The sequence below is a fragment of the Python bivittatus genome, unplaced genomic scaffold (genome assembly GCF_059951505.1).
Source record: "Python bivittatus isolate LINGU-HERP-01145 unplaced genomic scaffold, Pbiv_v1 ctg000070_np1212, whole genome shotgun sequence".
NCBI lineage: Eukaryota > Metazoa > Chordata > Lepidosauria > Squamata > Pythonidae > Python > Python bivittatus.
Genome location: NW_028277034.1, coordinates 5,319,249 through 5,341,574, shown reverse-complemented (window position 1 = coordinate 5,341,574; position 22,326 = coordinate 5,319,249). Strand labels below are relative to the sequence as shown.

Here is a 22,326-nt window from a genome sequence, read left to right as displayed (position 1 = left end):
TCTTAGTTTTTTTAATGTTGAGTTTCATGCCAGCTTTTGCACTCTCCTCTTTCACCCTCATCAAGAGGCTCTTTAGTTCTTCTTCACTTTCTGCCATTAGGGTGGTATCGTCTGCATATCTGAGGTTATTGATGATTCTCCCTGCAATCTTAATTCCAGCTTGTGATTCTTCCAGCCTGGCATTTCTCATGAGGTACTCTGCGTATAGGTTAAATAAGCAGGGTGACAGTATACAGCCTTGTTATACTCCTTTCCCTATTTTGAACCAATCGGTTGTTCCGTGACCGGTTCTAACTGTTGCTTCTTGGCCCGCATACAGATTTCTCAGGAGACATGGTCTGGTACCCCCATCTCTTTAAGAATTTGCCACAGTTAGTTGTGATCCACACAATCAAAGGCTTTTGCATAGTCAATGAAGCAGAAGTAGATGTTTTTATGGAATTCTTGTGCTTTCTCCATGATCCAGTGAATGTTGGCAATTTGATCTCTAGTTCCTCTGCCTCTTCGAAACCCAGCTTGTACATCCGGTAGTTCTCGGTTCACGAACTGCTGAAGTCTAGCTTGTAGGATTTTGAGCATAACCTTGCTAGCATGTGAAATGAGTGCAATTGTGCGATAGTTTGAGCATTCTTTGGCATTGCCCTTCTTTGGAATTGGAACGTAAACTGACCTTTTCCAATCCCGTGGCCACTGTTGCGTTTTCCAAACTTGCTGACATATTGAGTGCAGCACTTTAACAGCATCATCTTTTAGTATTTTAAATAACTCAGCTGGAATACTGTCATCTCCACTAGCTTTGTTGTTAGCAATGCTTCCTAAGGCCCACTTGACCACTCTCCAGGATGTCTGGCTCAAGGTCAGTGACCACACCAACATGGACATCAGGGACATTAAGATCTTTCTTGTATAGTTCTTCTGTGTATTCTTGCCACCTCTTCTTAATCTCTTCTGCTTCTGTTAAGTCCCTGCCTTTTTTGTCCTTTATCATGCCCATCTTTGCACTAAACGTTCCTTTGATATCTCCAATTTTCTTGTAGAGATCTCTAGTCTTCCCCATTCTATTGTTTTCCTCAATTTCTTTGCATTGTTCATTTAAGAAGGCCTTCTTATCTCTCCTTGCTATTCTCTGGAAATCTGCATTCAGTTGCTTATATCTTTCCCTTTCACCCTTGCTTTTCGCATTCCTTCTTTCCACAGCTATTTGTAAAGCCTTATCAGACAGCCACTTTGCTTTCTTGCATTTCTTTTTCTTTGGGATGGTTTTAGTTGCTGCCTCCTGTACAATGTTATGGACCTCCGTCCATAGTTCTTCAGTTCTTTATCTTAATACTTGCCCACTACAATCACCTACCAGGGAGAAGGAAGCAATTCCATCCCCATTGCTGGCCTGAATGGTACGTTCTGAGTCAACGTCGTTCCCCCCCCCCGAACTATTGTTGGTATATTCCTAGGAGGGTGTCACATGAAGGGGCAGAAGTCACATGCTGGAGCGGCCTTTTTTAAGTCCGGCGCTGCGGTAGGAGCCGTCGGATTTGATCGGCCGCAGCGACGATGCGCGCCTGGGTGCTAGTAGCGGCGGCGGCTGCCGCGGCTTTGCTGACTGTCGCCGTCGTACGGGCCAGGGACCCGGTGAGTTCCGGGCAGAGCGCCGCTCCTCCCTCCCTGCTTCTCCAGCGCTGGGCGGTTCTCCCTTCCCAAGACGGCGGCGAGAGGGAAGCGGAGTCTGCGGCGGAGCAAGAGGGGAAGGAAGCGTTGCGATGGCAGCCGGCTGGGGCGAGGGAGAAGGAGGGAAAGGGCTGGTATTGGCTCGGCCCGGCCGTCTGAGTCCAGGGTGGAAAGTAGGTGGAAGCTTCTGAGCTTGCAAGAGCTTTCCTGTTGTCGCTGCGTGCTGCGCGTGCAGTAACGGGAATGGAGGACGGATCGCAGGAGCCGAAGCAAACCTTGCTAGAAACAGGGCTGTGCTCAGAAGGAGAACACCAGTGCGTTTTTTTAAAAAAAGCCCAGAGACTTTGGTTGGTTCCAGATTTGCTCGTACTTAGAAAAGATTCACTGCAGTCACTAACTTCAGAGGGTTTGCTCTGACGGAGCCAGCCTTGGCCCGGTGGAAAAGGTGCTTAGGCTCAGAGTGCATTAGGACCAGGAGATCCCACAGCTCTAGATTAGGATGAGAAGTTGGAAACAAAATGTTCTGGGAGAAGGCAGTGGGAAACTGTTGTTGCCAAGAAAACCGTACTAACCTGCAGCTAGTCATTAATTGTGGAGACCGGAGAGGGTTCAGCTGATGCCTTAGATAAGGAAGGAGGTGATAGTTCACCACAGAATAGGTCACATGAAAAATAAGATCCATATTAGAAGAGAGTTGGAAGAAGACAAGCTGTGCCATAAGTTTGAGATAGTATAGGCCAACCTGATGCTCATTAAGTAGGATGTGGTAACAACTGCATTTATTTTTTTGCCAGGCCAAAGTTATGGCATTAATCTCAGATTTATTAAGCATACCAATTATTTCTGATCATGGTAAAGTTCTAATGTGTTCAAAGAGCATGACAAACTTGCAACAGTTTTATGATTTACAGAAGTCCTGTTTCTTTTATCTTTGGCTCCGGCAATATTGTTGGAGTGGTTCTGACAGTAACATTTTGGCTTGAAATGCCAACATATTAATGGCCTTTGTGGGGGTGCATGAAGCTTCTCCGTGTGTCCTTTTTCAGGAATAAGCCAACTGCAATCTTTTTTGTTTTATCTCATGTCATTAACCATCTTTCCAAAGTTCAAGTGAATTAGGACAGTAGTTTAATGAAGATTTCTTGCTTGCTTGCACTTGAGGTTCAAGGATCATATCTCAGTTTATGAAGCAAACATATAGTCTTCTCTACACATATCAAAGATATCCACCCTGGCTCTGTGTAGCATTGGCATAAGTAACCTCAGACTTAATGAGTCTGTAAATTTCTGGACATCTTTGATCTTGTTGCTTATTTCAGTCTGTATCTTTTAGAAATATAAAATAGTGCCTTGATTAATAATTCATTGCCTTGCATGATCTTACTTGAGATGCACTTCCTTTATTTTTGCAACAGACAACTTCCAACATACTTAGAATATTGCTTTATCTGCCTGCTGCTTTCTTAGCTGGTTTCCCTTTCTGTTTTTATATCCGTTAACACATTATTTCTTGAATAAATAAAATACAGAGTTTTGCTAACCTATGTAGAATCATATATAAAAGATACATGAACCATATATAAAATGATATACAATTGGAGGTGTCCCTGCTATGAAAATTGTCTTCCCAAACATAGATGCCAAACCTCCATCCCATGAATGTAATCTAGTTTCTGGGGCAACCCATTGGAGTCTCAAGTGAAGTGCCTTCCCCTTCTTCCAAACCCCCTCTCTCTCCTATTATTTGCAGCAAAATCCATGTTTACAAAAGCTAAAGCTGGTATGCCTGCAAACATGCCTCTGCCATAGCCATCATCACCTTCCCTGATGGTGGAAGACATGGTGCCCACAGTTCACTGTGTATGCAGATTCCCTGACCGGAGTGCTTCTAAGCAAGACCTGTTGTGAAATGAGAGGAGAGGAAAGCAGTTACTTCTTTGGGTCATTAATTAACCCAAAATAAATACTACTTAACAGATGTGCAGCCTTTTAAGGAAGAATTTATTGTACTACTGTCTCCAGTTCTATTTTTTTTTTTCATTTTTTGTTACTTCTACAGTGTTGAAGCCATAACTGCTTTGTACCCTTTTTAATAAACATGCACATTACCTTTGCCATAATGGCCTGATTGTGCAGTTTCTCAACATTGTAAAATTCCCATCCTACCGTATTCTTGAAACCCCAAACTGAATTTCTGCATTTCTATTAATGAATAACATTGAAGTGAGTCATAGAATGGGAAGATTACAACACTACTGTTTAATGGTATTGTATTGTAAGCCACCCAGAGTCACCCTCTGGGGGAGATGGGCGGCATATAAATTTAATAATAAAATAAAAATAAACACTGAGTCACATAGAAAGTTGTATTTCGGTGCTCATGAATGAACAAAGGTTTGTTTGGCCTGTTAAGACAAGATGCGTTGGGCTGATTTTGTTTTCTCACAGAAGAGAAAGTAAATAAAATTATTTCATGGGTATTTGTTTGATTTTCTTTTTATGTTTACTGAGTTGCCTGAAAAACAAAATCCAAGCCTGAAATACTGTCCTAATTGTGTCTATTTTAGCTGCATAATGCAGTTGAGTGATATTTTTCAAAACCTATGATTTTGTCTTCTCCCTGTAATTTAGAGGTGCACGTGTTACCAGCAGTTGTGTATTTTTGTGAATGTGATCTGTATATTAGTGCATTTTAAAAAATCCTCTTGTAGGTTAAAAGAAGTTATATAAGACCAACCAGATTTCATTCTAACTCCTACTGTCACATTTCTATTTTTTGTTAGTGAATTTTAATGAATACATTTAGTGAATTTACTGAATACATTTGAGGGGACAAAGCTTCTGACTAAATGCAGTCAAGGAAGAATTTATTTAATGCCAGCCCCCTCCATGTGGCATCAGGTTTTACTATCACTTACTAAGCCAAGTAAAAATTCTGAGAGCTACTGGTAGGAAAGAAATAATACAAAGTAGAATCTGGTTCTGTTTAGCTGGCAGTGATTCAGGCATCTTATCAAACCATAGATAGATCATCCTTATTCTGTTTAACACAGTAGCTTAATAACCTTATTACCTCACTTAGAGAGATTCTGTGTCATGGAAGGGAAAGAAATCCTTAGCAATTTGAAGACTAGGAAGAACTAGACATGTATGTCTAAATATCTAAATGGGTTTGACTGTAGTGCATTTAAAGAAGCTTCACCCACTACCTGCTAGGATATCTAAGCTGAACTCTTGTTCTCACCTATACAAGGTACTTATGGAGCTAGTCCATCAAGTCAGCCCTTGTTAGGTAAGTCTGTTTCTTCATCAATGGAAAGATTAATCTAAAGGCAGAGTGATGTAACCACTCTGCCAGAACTGATATCCTGACATCTTAAGTGGGTTTGGCATAGAAATTCCAGCTCTGACATTATTTAAAACTCCATGGATGGATGTTTTTAAAAATGGGCATTCAAAAATGTAAAAAAAAATCTTGAATTAAATAAGTTAAATACTTGTATTATTGAATTACCCTTAGAAAAGCATTTCACTTAATTGGTAACACACAGAAAGACATGTCAAGACTAGAATATAAAAACCACTGAATTATTGGGGTACCAACCAATTTGTAAGGATAACCTTTATAGTGACTAGCACTGTTGCAATAGTTATTCTAGCAAACCATAATGTTGACATTGAATGAGTCTAGCACATGCTAAAAAAAAAGAGGTTGCTTTTTGTTTTTATTTTTTGTAATTTAAATTAATTTTAGTTACATCTGCAGTCAGGGAACATAGCTAATTTTGCAGAAGAGTTCTAGAACAAGTTAATGACCCTAGCCCTTAGGGTCCCGCCTCAGGCCCAAAGAACAAAAACTTGTTCTAGAACAAGTTAATGACCCTAGTCCCGCCTCAGGCACAAAGCCAGCTGGGTGGCCTTGGGCCAGTCGCATTCTCTCAGCCCTAGGAAGCAGGCAAGGGCAAGAAAAACGTTGCCAAGAAAACCACAAGAACTTCTCCAGGCAGTCTCCGAGAATCAGACACAATTGAACAGATTAAAAAAAAAGTGATTTAATTCTTATACTGTGTGTAGGATTGAACTTTGGCTTTATTTTTTCCTATTACAACAAAAATTCCAAAGACTGTAAAGTTTTGCACTTCACTGGTATAAAAATGCAACTTCTTAAAAAGGCTTTATCTTATTTTCCAGTATGCTGAAGAATGTAAAATACATGAATATCCGCCAACTGGACCAACGTAAGTAGCTTACTAACAACTCTTCGGATACTCTCAGATATAAAGAGAACCTGGTTTTCTCACAGATTTAGTTAGATAGGAATTTTGAACTGTTCAGTGCTAGTTTTGAACTGTTCAATTCTGTATGAGAATTGTGATAGTGCTACAAAGAAAATTAGGATCATCTTGTATTACATTAATAAACATACCTTATAATGTTACAGAAAATAATGTTACTTTATCCATCAACAGTCAGGCTTCAGCTAGAATGTTTTCCTCTATTTTAAGCCATTGTGTTTTGCTTTTATAAGAAATTATTTTATCCTGGAAAGTAGAGTGCAGATTAGAGGAGATGTAGACAATCAGGAAGTCTTTATGATGAGTTGGGCTTTAACTCCAAGATGCCTCATCTGGCCCATGGTTACAGGTTTTGGGAGTTGTGGTCCAAAATATCAGTATTTGCCTGTTCCGATAAATATTAGGAAAATCACTCCAAGTTTCGTATAAGATGCACCTGTGTTAAATATTGGTGGATCAAAACTAGATAACACAGCTAAAATAATTGGAACAACTTTATTAGAAATAAGAGAACAGAAGTTAGCAGTTTATATGTAACAATTTCATTAGCAAATTTATGGGAATTGACTGTTTTTCAGGTATAAAGGAACAGTTTCTAATTATATCATAAACCTTGACCTGCCACCAAGTCAGAGATGGGTCCAGGTGGTACATGCCAAAAAAACTGAGGTAAGGAACATAGCAGAAGGGAATTAAGCATCTTCATCTTCTCTGAGGGAGTTATGATTTAATTAATTTGAATTACCATAGCTAATATTCTTAATGTTAAAAATGCCAAAAATGTTTTAAATTACATAAGGGGAAAATTGTACATTGTTTTTGCATGTTGAAGTCAAGCCAGTTGATAAATTTATTATTTATTTATTTATTAAACAAATGTATATAGCCCAACTCACACACAGTTACTCCGGGCAGCTTACAGAATTAAAATCCACAGTACAAAAAGAGCCCATCAACTCTCCCCCTCCCCCAGCCCCATGGCGGCTACAGAACACAAAAACCATTGGCATTTAAGATCAGTCGGCTAGAGCATCCTTCTCCATTTTGGCCCAGTCAAGGGCCTGTTGGATTCTGGGTATTCATTGTATCTGCATCTCACCTAGTAGGAAAAATTAGAAGGGAGTCTGCCTTCCTCAGTTATCCAGACTAGCATTCTAATATATGTAGTTCAGATTGTTGGAATCCAAATGAATTTCCTGCTCAGTTGGTTTTGGAGACCGCTACAATGAGAGTCTGTAAGTGGGAGTAAGTTTCTGAAGATTGCCTCACCACAATATGACAAAAGGGGCCTTGTGAGTAAGTATAACCAGGTAGCAAAATTATGGTGCCTTCCTATACTGTCCCTTGCACACCTCATTGTCACTAGCCAAGTTGAAATGAGGCAGTGAAGGATGCTCAGCAGTGTGAATAGTTTCCCAGTTCAAAGCTTATCTACTTATATAAAAGTAAGGTTCAAAATGCCTGTGTAAGAGTAGATTAGCAGTTTTGTAAACTTTCTGATGTCCATTCATTTTGCAGTTCTTGATAAAGTTTGATACGTTTCCATTTAATTGGATCTTGCATTCCATTCCCCTAACATAGGTTAATCTCTTGCCTTTTTTTTTACACTCTTGTAGTTACTGATTGTAATGAAGACTATTAAAGATATATTTTATACATTCGTCCATAGTAGAAAATTGATAGCATCTATGGAATCAAAATTAGTGAGTATATTTTCAGTTTATTCAGTTTTTGTTCAGTTTGGGAAAGAAATTAAACCAGCTGGCTGAACTTTCATCCAACTGTAACATTCTAGAGACTACTGATGTACCAAAGACCAGAGCAGTACACGAAAGAGTTGCACATGTGACCTGCTGTTTAAGAATATAAACACAAGCAGTGGGCATACCCCCCCCCCGAAAAAATAAGGCTACATTTTCAGTCAATCCAATGATTTTTTAATAACTATAGTAGATTTTCCATGCTGTATCAGAGTACATGGCTCATTAGCATCCCAGATTTGCTAACTCTTGCTTGGAACATAAAGGAACTATTCTGCCTGACTATCTATTGAGGCATTATGCCAACTAACAATAGTGTTCCCTAGCCCAACGTAGAGTAGCCAGACAGAGTAGTCTCTGTGTGTGTGCTATACAACAAAGCTACATCTTTTTCTAACCAAGGCCCAAAACTGAAACTGATTTATGGACAATTCTGTTGGTGAGCTATAGATTGTGAAGCACTCCATAGTGTTTTTGGGGATGCATGGGTAGATTTAGAAAAATGCATGAAAAATAATAATGTGGATTAATTGGAAATCTTCTGAGAATCTAGTCAATGATAATTTTCCCACCTGTAACTCCCCAAACATTTTTTTTTCAAACCTCCATAAACATTTTATAGTTCAAAGTGTTGATGTTATTCAGTCTTCTAATATTTTGATGTGGGTTCTCTTATTGGATTTTCCAGCATCCATTGGTTTCAGTACAACTTACTCCGGAATTAGAAGGAATTGTCTATTTGCTTCATTTTAAAACAGATTTGATTATCCCATGATTATTTGATTATCTTCTCCATTATCACTACTGCATTCCCAGCATGTGCAGTGTTTTGGGATAACCAAAAGATAATAAAGAAGGAACAGAAAAAAGAAACTTAAACTTGACAAGCCCAGTAGGACATTTAAGCTGCTTACTTGAAGAACAGGTCATTTGTCTCCATGTATTTAGCAGTCACAAACCATTCTCTTCCATTTACCTACTGTGACATTTTCTTTTGAAACAGAAATGAAGGCTCTTACTAAAGCAGTGCAACACATTACTTAATAATACTTCACTGTTGTTTTGGGATGGTCTTCAATTGACTTACTGGGTTCAGAGAAAAAGATAGCACTATGTAGAATTTAGAATTTTGGTTTCCCAGAAATAAAGTTGGTTGACTTGTCCTTGAAAGTCCATAGCCATTGTCCTCTACAGGAATGTATTCTTCCTGTTCTTTATCATCCTTGCTTCTGTGAACATTTTGCATGAACTCAGATATTGCAGTTAATGAAACAACAATAAAAGAAGGATGTATTGGAGTTTGTAACTTTTCAACAATTCCAGCTATTCTGAAATACCACAATGTTGGACTTTGTTCTTACTATACATTATTTTAGGTAGGTAGGTAGGTAGGTAGGTAGATAGATAGATAGATAGATAGATAGATAGATAGATAGATAGATAGATAGATAGATAGATAGATAAAAATAACTGCAGTACCTCCATAATTGTATGAAATTAAATTATATGAGTGGCTCCTTAGATTTTATAACTTGTTTTTTTTATACTGGGGTAGGCTACCTTTTGATGAGTGGCAGTTGTGCTTAACTTTTGAAGTGGTCCAAGAGCTGCAGTGGGCAAGCAGAAATACATTAGGTAGAAGAACATTGCACAAATGGCAAGGGATATGATTTTTTTTAATGTTTGATGAGTGGATTGAGGAGGGATCATTGCTTTGTATTTCTGTTAAACTTATTTTAGCTTAGAGTACAGTGTTTGTGTTTCTTGCTTGAACCTGTGAGAAAGCACAACATGTGTATTTCATCAGTAGAATAGCAGCTACAGAAAAAGATGTTCAGGACCCACAAGTTGTCTACACCAGCTTACAATGAGTGAAATAATTGGTGCTTAAAAAAAATTAATTTTTTTTAAAAAATTGAGCATACATTGTTATAATTTTCAGAATTTAACTAATTCATGATTTCCTTTTAGGCTTGGTTAGGCTCTACCCTTCCATATCCTTTCAATGAAGAAATAAAAGGCATTGCTTCTGCTGTTGAAGCTCCTTTAGGTAATTTCCATTTCCCTGTAGTATCTGACTTTCAAATATATAGCTTCCTTTGTTGCCACTGAATATTTTAGCTACTCCAGCAAAGTGTGCTGAGGTTCTAGTAAGTGCATGGAACTATCCGCATGCACTAGAAAACATGTATAAAACCAGATCTTAATTCAAATGAAGAGATGCTAATTCTGGGTATTACCTCAATTAAATATCAGTCAGTCCAGAAAGGTTGGGTGGAGCTCTCAAATTTGCACAGTATCTTTTCTAATTTGCATGCAGGAAGCATAATGCTTAAAGCAGGGTTTAACCTCATGTATTTGGTACATCTGATCTCCTTTATCCTGTAATCTTTTCCCTAGTTTTACAGAAATTGCAAAATCAGGCACAGTAGTCCTTGCTTAATGACCACAGTAGGGACCAGAAAATTTGTTAAGCAGGGCGAGGCATCATGTGACCATACCTAATTTTATGACATTTTTTGTGGCAGTTGTTAAGTGAATTATTGCAGTTGTTAAGTGAATCATGCAATTCCCCATTGATTTTGCTTGCCAGAAGCTGGCTGAAAAGGTCACAAACAGTGATCACATAACCCTGGGGCGCTGCAACTGTCATAAGTGCAAGCTGGTTGCCAAGCACTGGAACATGTTCATGTGACCGCGGGGGGGTGCTGTCATGGTCATAAGTGCAATGACCGGTTGTAAGTTACTTTTTTCAGCACCATCATAACTTTGAACGGTCGCTAAACAAATGGTCATTTAGTGAGGACTACCTGTATTATATAATTTAGAAAGGCATGTTATTTCTATTATGTTACTTTTAATTTGCATTTGTTCCTAAATTATCATCAGACAAGAAGGCTTGTAAATTATTTTTATAGGCAGCTAAATACCATATGAGATGGCATCTTTTGTAGCTTCTAATGATTCTCAAAATTAGAGAAAGGGGTAGCACAGGTTTCTAGTATGCCTTTTCAGGATTTTTGGTGATATGTAAGTTATTCTTTGCTGTTATTTTGCTACCTGTAATCTAGAGTCACCTTTGATTAGTGTTGCCAGGTTATATTTCTTGTTTTTGTTTGTGCCCATTTTGCTTGTCTATTTTATTGACAATTTAATGGTCTCTCTTTCCTTCTGCTCCCTTCTGTGCAGGTGATGTTGTTGCATTCAACATCTTCTATGAGATCTTCACGGTGTGCACATCCATAGTAACTGAAGACACATCAGGTAGGCAATGTATAGCTGTTCTGATGTTATTTGAGAAGGATAATAATAAGGCACTAAAAACCTGGTTCTGGGCCTGGGCCTGGGCCTGGGCCTGGGCCTAGGGCCCCAAGGGCGTGAAGGGTCCCATCTCCTGGTTGTGCTGATGTGATAGAATGTGAGGGTGACCTTGGAAGTCGTGGGGGAAGAGATGCTGCCTGGGAAACAATCAGATAAAAGAGAAAGGAGACCACAACAGAGTAACGGCCAGAAAAAGAAACTTAGGAAGGACCTGCCCTAACTACTCAGGCAGTAAATAGGGAGGGCGGGAGATTTGTACTTTCAGACTTGCAAGATTCTGTTAATGTAGCCTTACAATAAAGTAAAAGTAGCTCATCTACTCGTGTTTCCTGTTTACCTGGGAGTGGTGACAGCTAAAACCATCAACAGTGATATCTCCTTCAGCTGCTGTGTATTTTAATTTTTCTATTTATGATGAGAATTTGCTTTTAATTTATTTTAAGATTGTTTGCCATCCAGAGTCAGTTGCTGAGATGGTTGGCCATACAGATTGAATAAATAAATAATAATTAAATGGCTTTTCTCTTCAAATTCTTTTTTTTTTTTCCCTTTTCAACCAGGAAAGCTATACCATGCCAGAAATCTTGATTTTGGACTGTTTCTTGGGTATGTAGTAGCTGCAAGATTATATGCCCCCCCCTTTTTTTAGAAAAAAAATTTAAACTCATACAAGGTTAAAGAATGGAGTATTTTTCTCTGGGTAGTGAGTTTGTTAGTTGTCTTTTTAGGAACTTCTTGCAATCCCTACCCTGCCACTTTATATCTCTTTCTGTATGTTAATGTTCTGTCTTCAGCCTAGTGATGTTTCCTATTTTTCTTTAAGGCCATGTGTTGTTGAAATTCCATGATAAAATCTCCCATTGGTATCTGAACTGGAGTTAAGGGTTGGTTGGTGCTTTAGGTCACGCATATTGCCCAGAATTTGAGATGTAATAGCAAAAATGTCAGTGCAAGTACCTGTAATTTCAAGAACACTGCTAGCAAGGATAATCAATGTATGCATCTCCTTCACGCTGGAAGGTCACCATAGATTTTGCAGTATTTCTTATCTGCATATTTTAATTTGTAATATATTTTCATCCTGTTTTGTCTTGATCTTCACAATTGACAAGATACTAGGGACTCCTGATTTTTCTTAAGTGCTAGCCAAAGCTTTATGTTCTACATAGCATAGAAGAATCTTAAGATTTAGTGCTTGGAGTAAAATTCAGTGGGTGTTAATGAAAAGCCAGACTGAATGGGATGGGGAAGCTGACACTTATTTTCCGGTAACTATTAAGATAGAGGTTACACTTGACTAATGGGGAAAAGAAAGTGACAAGCACATGCATTTCTACATGGTAATCCTCTATCTCATTTCTCAGTGAGTTGACCTGAGGATCCCTTTTTACTGCAAATAGGCACCTTTGGATAGGGATGGAAAAGAAATCTGTTCAGGTCTGATTTCAAGCAAAATGACATGATCTGCCAAAACAAAATCAGCAGATCTCCAGCTTGAAATATTTATTGGCTGAAAAATAACACACCAAAGAAAGTGTGTGTGTGTGTGTGTGTGTATTCATGCAAATAATAATCCAGTGAGGTAGAAAGTTGCCTTGCTTTGTTTTTTAAAAAATATAGAAACTTTGACAAATTGGACAAGTTGTTGGATACATGTTATATTGATATGAACCCATTCAAAGCATCAAGATGGTGGCTAGAGTGACACATTAAAACTAAGGTGTCCTAGGTTCAAATCCTAATTCGGGCATGAAGGTCAGTGGTGATGTTGACCAATCACAATCTCCCAGTTGAACTTACTTTAGGATAGGAGAAAAGTTTGGAGACCCTGGATCCTCTACCATTAACTTTGAATGCACTATGTATGAGCCAAGGAACTTTAGGAGGAAGATTCCTGTGTCATATTTCTGAATTAAGATTTATTAGAAAACTTAGCTTGATCACCCTGTTGTGAAGATTAACAGGAGGGGATAAAATATCCCTGGTTCTCATAAAGAAGCATGAGATGAAACCAGCAAATATTGACTGATCTAGGGGCTGAGATATAGCCTTCTAACTGAGAGAAGAAAAGCTCCAATTTCATAGTTTTCATAATTAGCATAGGTTGCAGGATGAGCAAAATTTTCACCAAAAGGTGAAATTCAGATTTTTTTGTAGTCCTTTTTAAGTGAGGCACACACACAAACTAAACATTAGGTTTCTATATAGAAGGAAGCTGCCAGAAAGGACTCCACTTTGTTTTAAATATATATTTATGTCTTACATTTAAAACTTTTTTCTCCCATGTAGGTGGGATATACAAAATAGTTCCTGGATTACAACGGGGAAGCTGAAGCCCTTAATGGTGTCACTGGATTTTCAGAAAAATAATAAAACAGTGTTTAAGTCTTCGAATTTTGCTGGCTATGTGGGAATGATATCTGGAGTTAAACAAGTAAGCGTCCCTTCATTTATATAATGCAAATTGCATTCTAATCTTAATAATACAGAAAAGTCATAATTTATTACTTTCAACCTGAACATACTTAAACTCAGACTGGCAGGTGCCCGGTTCCTCTTTCTCACAAGTCAAGGGAAGGGAGGGGAGCCTTCCTCTTTTGGGCTACTGGCAGCCAAAACCTGCTGCCAAACTTGAAATTAGCAAACCATAAAGTGTGCAAACTTCAGCTAGCTTGAAAAGCAGGATCTGACCTTGTTTTGCCTGTTTATTCATTTATATATATATAAAAATCAACCGTGTCACCTTTACTGCTTGAGTCCTGCAAATTGTAACTTGGAGCAAAACGAGCGGAATGTTGCATGATCTGTGAGACAAACAGATTAATCTTGGCATAAAGCTTTCTTGGGTTAACATCCCTTTCATTACATGCATAAAGTATGTTTATTTGGCAGATGGATTGACTAGGAAATGAAATTTGTATTCTACAAGTTTCTACAATCCTGGCTGCCACTGGAAGTGCCTCATGCACAAACCTGAAGAGAAAATAAAATAGTCATTCTCAGTTTAGTGTTCCACAGATATTTTGGCTTCAACTTCATGTTCTGTGGTTCGGGCAGTGAAATGGAAAAATGGCTCAGTTGTTGAATATTCCTCTAAATGACAGAGGTTTCCTCTAAATTCACTTTTCTTATTGAATCAGAAACACCCTTCACTGTTCTGAGGGATTATTTAATTAGTAATTTTGAAAAAAAAACATGTTACAAGGTTCTCAGTTTCTCTCTTTTTTTCCTCTGCTCTGGTAATCAGGTTGTCTTCTACTGGTCTAACAATTCTCAGGATAGTTGGTAATGAGTTAGTGCCGCAGTCATTTTGCAGCCCCCGTGAAGGTACTCTGAGGCTCAAGCATCTGCCTGTCCTCTCTTGTGTGAATCGCTGGCTGCAGTCACACAGTTTATTGATTCAAGTTTATTGATGGTTTAGGATTAGCACATTCTTTGAACTGTGAACTTGTAAACCATAGCTTTGGGTTTTGTGCAGATGAGCCAGTTTTGGCTTACTTAGTGAACCACTATTAAACAAGACATGACTTAGTGAGGTGTGTTAATCCAACCACTCTCTTGCGCACAAACATGTAATAAAAGTTATATTCACACAATCTGCTAAACCATGATTTGCTTAAGAATTTAAGGAACCTTCATTGGCTGGGTTCACACAGCATGCTAAGTCATAAACTATGGTTTACAAGTCATTGAGGCTGGGTTCACGTAGCACATTAGGTTGTAAACAAGCATCCACATTATGATTTAGTGTATTGTGTGAAAGGCTGTGCACACAGTCATGGTGAACTGTGGTTTGTTTAATTGTGCCTCACTGTATAATTCATAATTGATTGGGGTTGCACATCGCTACAAGCCATATGTCATTGTTTACAATCACAAAGATGGATTCACACATTTTATGCCACATCCAAGGATCACATGATGGTTTAAGGGATATATGAATAGAATCATAGGGTATGTAAACAGTGGAGTTTATAACTTTATAAGTTCTATAACAGGAAGTCTGTTAGTCACATTGTACTGCTTTATGGAAGAATCTGTATTAGATATGAAAGAATTTGTTTTCTGACTATTAGAAATGAATTCACTTTATTCAAGTATTAAACTGTGTTAATCGGCTTCTGTTTTAGGGTATTTTCACTTTAACCATGAATGAGCGATTCAGTATTGATGGAGGTTACATTGGTGAGTACCCCTAATGAACTGTTCTTGTCTGAAAAAGAGAAAATATCAAGATATTTTATTAAGAGTTTAGTCCTAAACCCCACAGATAATCAATTACATCTGATGTTGGTATCAAATGAAGAAAAGTAGCATTAGATTAAGATTCAAAATACAAGGTGTAATTGAGTAGAATTAAAGCTTTTCTATTTTGTATCTCTTGCAGGAGTCTTTGAGTGGCTTCTTGGCCAGAGGGATGGTTGGTGGATGAGTTTCCTCACCAGAACTGTGTTGGAAAACAGCACAAGGTAGCATGTCAGATGCTTAAGCAGTTCAAGATAATGAATGTGTTTATAACTGCTGTAAAGATCGGAAGCTTTCTTTCCTTTCCCTACCTGCACTGTCTTTTCTACTTCTACTTCTATTTCTTTTTATCTTTTCTTTTTATTTCTTTTTTAATTTCACTCTATATAATTTCATGTTTATCTTTTACTTATGTGGAAATCTTTAATAACAGTTGTAAAAAAAAGATGCTTAAGCAGTTCATCAGCAGATGTGGCTATATATTGATGTTGCAACTGATGCTGCTTTCTTTACATTTTTGTAGTTCTTGTTAATCATGTGGGTTTTTGCAACCATCTTTTTTCCAAGAAGTGGGGCACACACACAAGATATATTGTGAATTGTTTCCCTAATCTAGGTAGCTGTTGATTGACTGAGTGCCATCAAGTTGTTGTTGACTCCTAGCAACCACATAGATTTTCTCCATGACAAACTGTCCCTAACCTGATCTTTTAGGTTGCATTCATCACTAAATAACTAAATAACATTCATAACTAAATCCATCAACCTTATTGCTAGTCTTCCTCTTCTTCTCTTTCCTCCCACCTTTTCCAGCGTTAAGCCTTCTCCAGAGAGCTAGGTCTTTGCATAATGAGTCCAAAATAGGATAATTTGAGCCTGGTCATTTGTTCCTTGAGTGAGAACCCTGGGTTGATTTGTTCAATGATCCATTGGTTTGTTTTCTTGGCTATCCAAGGTATTCTCAGAAGTCTTCTCCAACACCAAAGTTCAAAAGTGTCAATACTCTTCCTATTCTGCTTCTTTAAAGTCAAACTTACATTTCCATAGAAGGTCACAGGGAATGTCCTGATACGCACAGTCCTGATCTTTGTAGGTATAGCCACATCATTGCATTTGAATATTTTTCCAAGGCCTTTATAGCTGCCCGGTGTGGTAGTCTGCAGCATATTTCTTAACTGCTCGTTCCTTTATTTTTGATGGTTGAGCTAGGCAGAAGCTATCCACCACTTTGATATCTTCATTGTCTACTCTAAGGCTGGTGGTTCTGCCAGTTGTCATTAGTTTGGTCTTCTTTATATTTAATTTTAGTCCCGTTTTTTTTCCACTGGGCTGTTTGACTTTTAGTACCAGGACTTGCAGATCCTTTGCATTTTTGGCAAAGGGTAGGCCATCAGCATAGCTCAGGTTATTGATGTTCCTTCCTCCAATTTTAAAACCACACTCTTCTTCTTCCAATCCAGCTTCCCTTAATATATATTCAGCATATAGGTTGAATAAGTACGGGGAGAGTATGTAGCCTTGTCACATTCGTTTACCAACCTGGAGCCAGTCTGTTTCATCATGTTCTGTCCATACAGTGGCTTCCTGACTTGTATATAAGTTTCTCATGAGGACAGTGAGATGTTCTAGGATTCCCATTTTTCTAAGTACATTCCATAGTGTGAAGTGATCAACTCAATCAAAGGCCTTGCTGTAATAAATAAAGCACATAGTGACTTCTTTTTGGTATTCTTTGGCTTTCTCAGTTATCTAGCATGCATCAGCAATAATGTCTAGTATTCCTCAGCCTTTTTTAAAGCCAGCTTGAACATCTGACATCTCTTTTTCTCTGTAGGGCTATAATTTGTGTTGAATGATCCTAAGCATTATTTTGCTAGCATGTGAATGTAAATAACTATACACTGATTTATTTTTAGGAAAATAGGCACGTGATGGTTGGCTTGAGCCATATTTTCTGACTTGTAAACAATCACATGTTGATCTTGTGGCCAAATTCTACTTCTCCTTCTTCTTATCCTGATTGATCTTCATTGCTGCCTCGGAATGGCAAATATAATTGTTTCTCATAGAAGGCAGGAATAGTTGGAATCTTCTTTTCCATTATTGATAGAAGCCACATTGAAGGCAGCTTTTGGTCATAGGAGCTCTAGTAGTGGAAGGAGTGAAGGAAGTGTTGTAACCTAAAGAGAAGCTACTATTTGTATCCCTTGTGGCTTTCCTAGCATCAGTTGCCATCATTCTAATTCTTCTTAAATTAACCTTGCTCTACCTATGTTCTCCAGATACATAAAACTACCATTCCTAGAATAACACCGAGAATAGCTAATACATCTGGTAGATACCAAGTTTGGGAAAGCTACTCAAAGTGTTTGTGTCTCTTTGCTTCTCCTTGGCTGTTTTCTTGGAAACAACACAATGCCACTGACCTTTGCTCTTCCTTTGTCACTTGCAATAGAACAGTATGTCTCCATCCAGTCATTCTTATATACTACTCTGTATATGATATGATCCCAAACTAGTCAGAGATTGCTATACCATTGGGTATATGCATCTCTTCTCTCCCCACCATCCCAAATCATGTCACTGAAACTTGGCAAGGACTCAATGACTCAGTAATCACTAGGGCAACCTTTTCCCACTAATTTCTGCTAGGAAAAAAAAGAAAGAGAAGGTCCATTAAACTCCCAGATGGCCTTGGCAATTTCACAGTCTCATCACCCTGAGCCTTGCAGTGGCTGAAAATAACAGAGTGCAGGGGTGGGGAGGAGTGTAGCCCACAGCCTCCACAAAAATGTTTCCCATTCCTGCTGAATAGGGAGCATTTTGAAAGGTCATCTTTTGCTTGACAATGTGCATATCTCACCTGCTCCCTGTATTCATTGCATTGTTTCTCTTGTTGCATATAGTTATGAAGATGCAAAGGACAAATTGGCCAACACAAAACTGCTGGCTCCAGCTTACTTCATATTAGGTGGAAACAAATCTAACGAGGGTTGCATTATTACACGTTCTCGAACTGCTGCTTTAAACATTAAGAAGTAAGTATGGTCACTAATAGAACTCTATAGCTATTGCTTATAATGGCATGTGTTAAAACAGCCATATTGATACTTATAATGCCATAAAGGTGGTTTCAGCCAGTTTTTGCATTTGTTTTCAATTTCATTGCATCAGCTTCTGTGTGCTTTAATAGTTTTGACAGGTTTTTTTTTTTTGAAGAAGAAATGCTTCTAACTTTTTGAGAGAGCTGCTTAAGATACACTTTTAGAAATAAGTTGAATTCAGCCGCTAATGTAATAGAAATAAATATCAGAGCACATCTTTGGTAGAAAATAAATGTTAACATTTACCTTTTATTTCAAGTTTGGATACAAAGAACGGCATCTGGTATGTTGTAGAAACCAACTATGATCCCTGGAAGCCTCCGCTTGTTATAGATGACCGCAGACACCCTGCAATGAATTGCTTGAATCATACAAAGCAGGAGGTAATGTTGTGAGATATGATAGAGAACTACGCAAAGAACTAAAGCCATTAATTTGATTCTCTCTGCAAGCTGGTGTCAAGATTGAACCTAGAGCTACCATTAAAAGAACAGCTGAGGCTTTGTAACCGTCGTTGCACATACTTGATATGAGTATCCCAACATAACTCTGGTTGGGATCAGACATTTGCATTAAACCAATATATGGCTTTTTTTTATTTTACTTCTAAGCCATAGTTTACAGTCCACAGTTCAACACTGTGCTACATATATTCTCTTCTATTGAAACCATAGTTTGTTTTAGAACATTAAACCAGCTTCACACTACAGTTTGTTGCCTTAACTGATTGCAATTTTAATTTAATGGGGATGCATGATTTATGGCTTTCTGACATGTTTTTGTGGAACTGCTGAGCCTCTAATACATGCAAGACAAAAGAAGGTTAGAAAGGAAGATTTTAAAAAACAGGAATTTGAACTAGCCATGCCTATCACAAGACTAAATTGTCTTTATGGCCTGTTTAACAAACCATGAATTAGCCTCCTGTATGAATGTAATCAATATGGTTAGTAGAAATTATTTTGATTCTGGAATTCGGCTAAAATAATCTGAGTTTGAATGACACAGTAAACTCTGATTAATCTAAAAAAGTCTCAGGCCTAAAGTTATTTAAGTTTATTCTAAAGCTAGCAAGATTGCAACCTCTCAGAGCAGATTCTTGAGTCTTTCTGTGATGCAGTAGTCATTTAGGATGGGATACCTGTTTCTGTTACCAGAGATTAATTAATGGTACATTGTACTTGTTGTTGTTCAGTCGTTAAGTCGTGTCCGACTCTTCATGACCCCATGAACCATATTGCGCCAGGCCTTCCTGTCCTTCACTGCCTCCCTGAGTTTGCTCAGTTTCATGCTCATTGCTTCAGTGATGCTATCTAACCATCTCATCCTCTGCCGCCCTCTTCTCCTTTTGCCTTCAATCTTTCCCAGCATCAGGGTCTTTTCCAGAGTCCTCTCCTCACATTAGGTGACCAAAGCTTGAGCTTCATTATCAATCCTTCCAATGAGCAGTCAGGCTTGATTTCCTTTAAGATTGACTGGTTTGACCTCCTAGCAGTCCAGGGGACTCTTAAGAGTCTTCCCCAGCACCATAGTTCAAAGGCATCAATTCGACAGCGCTCAGCCTTCTTTATGGTCCAGTTCTCACAGCCATACATTACTACTGGAAAAATCATAGCTTTGACTACAGCTGCTCTAAAGATTGGAACAGAACTTTTAATTGTTTTGGTTTCAGTTTTTACTCTTTCTTCCTTCTTTTCCAGAAAATCTCATTAGGAACTTTGTACAACGTTCTCTCCACAAAGCCTGTCCTCAACAAGGTAACTTTTCTGTACTTGTTTGATGCATCCTAAAAGAGTCATATTCAGCCTTGTCTATCTGCTTTTGAATTGTTCCAGTTGCTTTTAATCTAAATATTGTTTTTGAGTACTTTGGTTCTGCTTAACCCATGAAGCCATAGTAGCTGAATGGGAGTCAGCAAAGCTTGTCTTCTAACTGGGGCAGTAGATTATTTGCAGCTGGAGGAACTTTTTTTCCTAATTTTCTATATATAGCCGTATGTATGTAAAAATTAGAAAAAAGGTGCCATTTTATATATTTGGTAGCTACAAAGCTCAGGGACATACTATTGGATGTAGTTTCATGCTCTTTTTTGCTGACCTCTTTGAGTGTGTGTATGCATGCTTTATATGAAGAATCCCATTGATTCAGGTCGCTGATTGTCACTTAATTTCACATGGCGAAGTCAGCAAAAGGTACCTGAAAGTTTTCAAACTGTTTCTCCAGCTGTAGTTTGTGTGTTCTTTGCCTTGAAAGCTATGTGACTAGTGTTCATGCGTGCTTTCAGCCAAAGATCACTGTATTCCACTATTTTTCTGTTGTACCATTTTTGGGGTGCAGATGACACTGAAAGCCCCCTGTAAGCCACTTTTTTCCTCCAGGAGGAAAACCTAGGCTGTAGAATTCTTTAGATGACTTAGACAACCTTTACTCTGAATCCTGCTGAATGTAAAGACAATCTCTTTGGTGGTGCAGAGATCACATTGTTTTTTGCTATTGTGATAAATTCTATTTTTCACAAAGACACAAATGCCACAAATCCAGCTGGGTTTGTTGTTCAGTTGTTTAGTCACTTTTGACTTTTTGTGATATAATGGATGTCATTTCCCTAGCATTATCTGTCCAGCACTGTTTTTTTAATTCAACATTTCTGATTTTAACTCAAAGTGCTTCCGGCCCAGGAGCATGATTTCTTTTTACTAAGAAGTGAAAACTTGACTATGACCATAAGCAAAGTCTGGCATGAAAGCATATTTAAATCAAGGTCTTGTTGCATGGCAAATTAGGTATATGTTCATTTAATGTTCTGCCTATCTTGCTACCCAGACATGTACAGGTAGTCCCTGGGTTAAGAACGCCTGGGTTACAGATCACTGGGTTACAGACGACCTATAGTTAAGAATGGAATACAGTATTGTACAATTAAAATTCTGGCTTACATATAAATTCAACTTAAGGACAGACCTTGGGAACCGAACTCGTTCTGAAACTGGGGAGTATCTGTACAAAAGCACAGCCCTAATGTAACATAAGCATTGAGAGGAGGGGGTTATTATTTTGAAAAGCAGTTGATTTTATCATGTTGACAAACTGACATTTTGATATGAAACTTTTCCCCTTGTTCAGTTGACCGTCTCAACCACACTGTTAGAAGTTTCTGAAGGCCATATAGAGACTTACCTGAGGGACTGTCCAGACCCCTGTAGCCCTTGGTGAGGGCCACACAGCCTGTGGAATTCAACTGATAGAAGATGATTCCTTGCTGGGTGAACAGTGGCACACAATCGCCACCGCCAAGAGCCTCTTTGCCCACAGTGTGTCTCTTGAGAAACCTGGATCTAAGGTGTTCGTAGTTCAATCAGCAAATTAACCCACTCTGCTTTCTAAATGTCTGCTTTTCATTGTGTGAAACTTAAACAGGGCGTTTGGAGCTTCTGCTTCTTCCTATTTATCATCAGTTGATCCTTGGTTAGACAGAGTTTTACTGTAGAATTTCTTAAGACAAGTGTCTTATTGCACAATTTGTCCTATGCATCTTTAGTCAGAAGTAAGTCCCGTTGTATTTGGTATGCAAGGTGGGTTTTAGGTACAGTGGGGCAAAAAAGTATTTAGTCAGCCACCAATTGTGCAAGTTCTCCCACTTAAAAAGATGAGAGAGGCCTGTAATTTTCATCATAGGTATACCTCAACTATGAGAGACAAAATGGGGAAAAAAATCCAGAAAATCACATTGTCTGATTTTTAAAGAATTTATTTGCAAATCATGGTGGAAAATAAGTATTTGGTCACCTACAAACAAGCAAGATGTCTGGCTCTCACAGACCTGTAACTACTTCTTTAAGAGGCTCCTCTGTCCTCCACTCGTTACCTGTAGTAATGGCACCTGTTTGACCTTGTTATCAGTATAAAAGACACCTGTCCACAACCTCAAACAGTCAC

At 38.3% G+C, this 22,326-nt stretch overlaps 1 protein-coding gene across 1 annotated transcript; it reads left to right on the top strand.

The window, feature by feature from the left end:
* The first annotated feature begins 1,467 nt into the window (after positions 1 to 1,467).
* ASAH1 (N-acylsphingosine amidohydrolase 1) lies at positions 1,468 to 22,045 on the top strand. Its single transcript, XM_007428546.4, has 14 exons — positions 1,468 to 1,629; positions 5,857 to 5,903; positions 6,539 to 6,629; positions 7,577 to 7,663; positions 9,692 to 9,770; positions 10,910 to 10,984; positions 11,602 to 11,647; positions 13,331 to 13,475; positions 15,172 to 15,226; positions 15,429 to 15,510; positions 18,193 to 18,324; positions 18,650 to 18,773; positions 20,091 to 20,147; positions 21,514 to 22,045. Exons 1-14 carry the CDS (start codon positions 1,552 to 1,554, stop codon positions 21,601 to 21,603), a joined length of 1,188 nt encoding a protein of 395 aa, XP_007428608.1. The 5' UTR covers positions 1,468 to 1,551; the 3' UTR covers positions 21,604 to 22,045.
* The last annotated feature ends 281 nt before the right edge of the window (positions 22,046 to 22,326 follow it).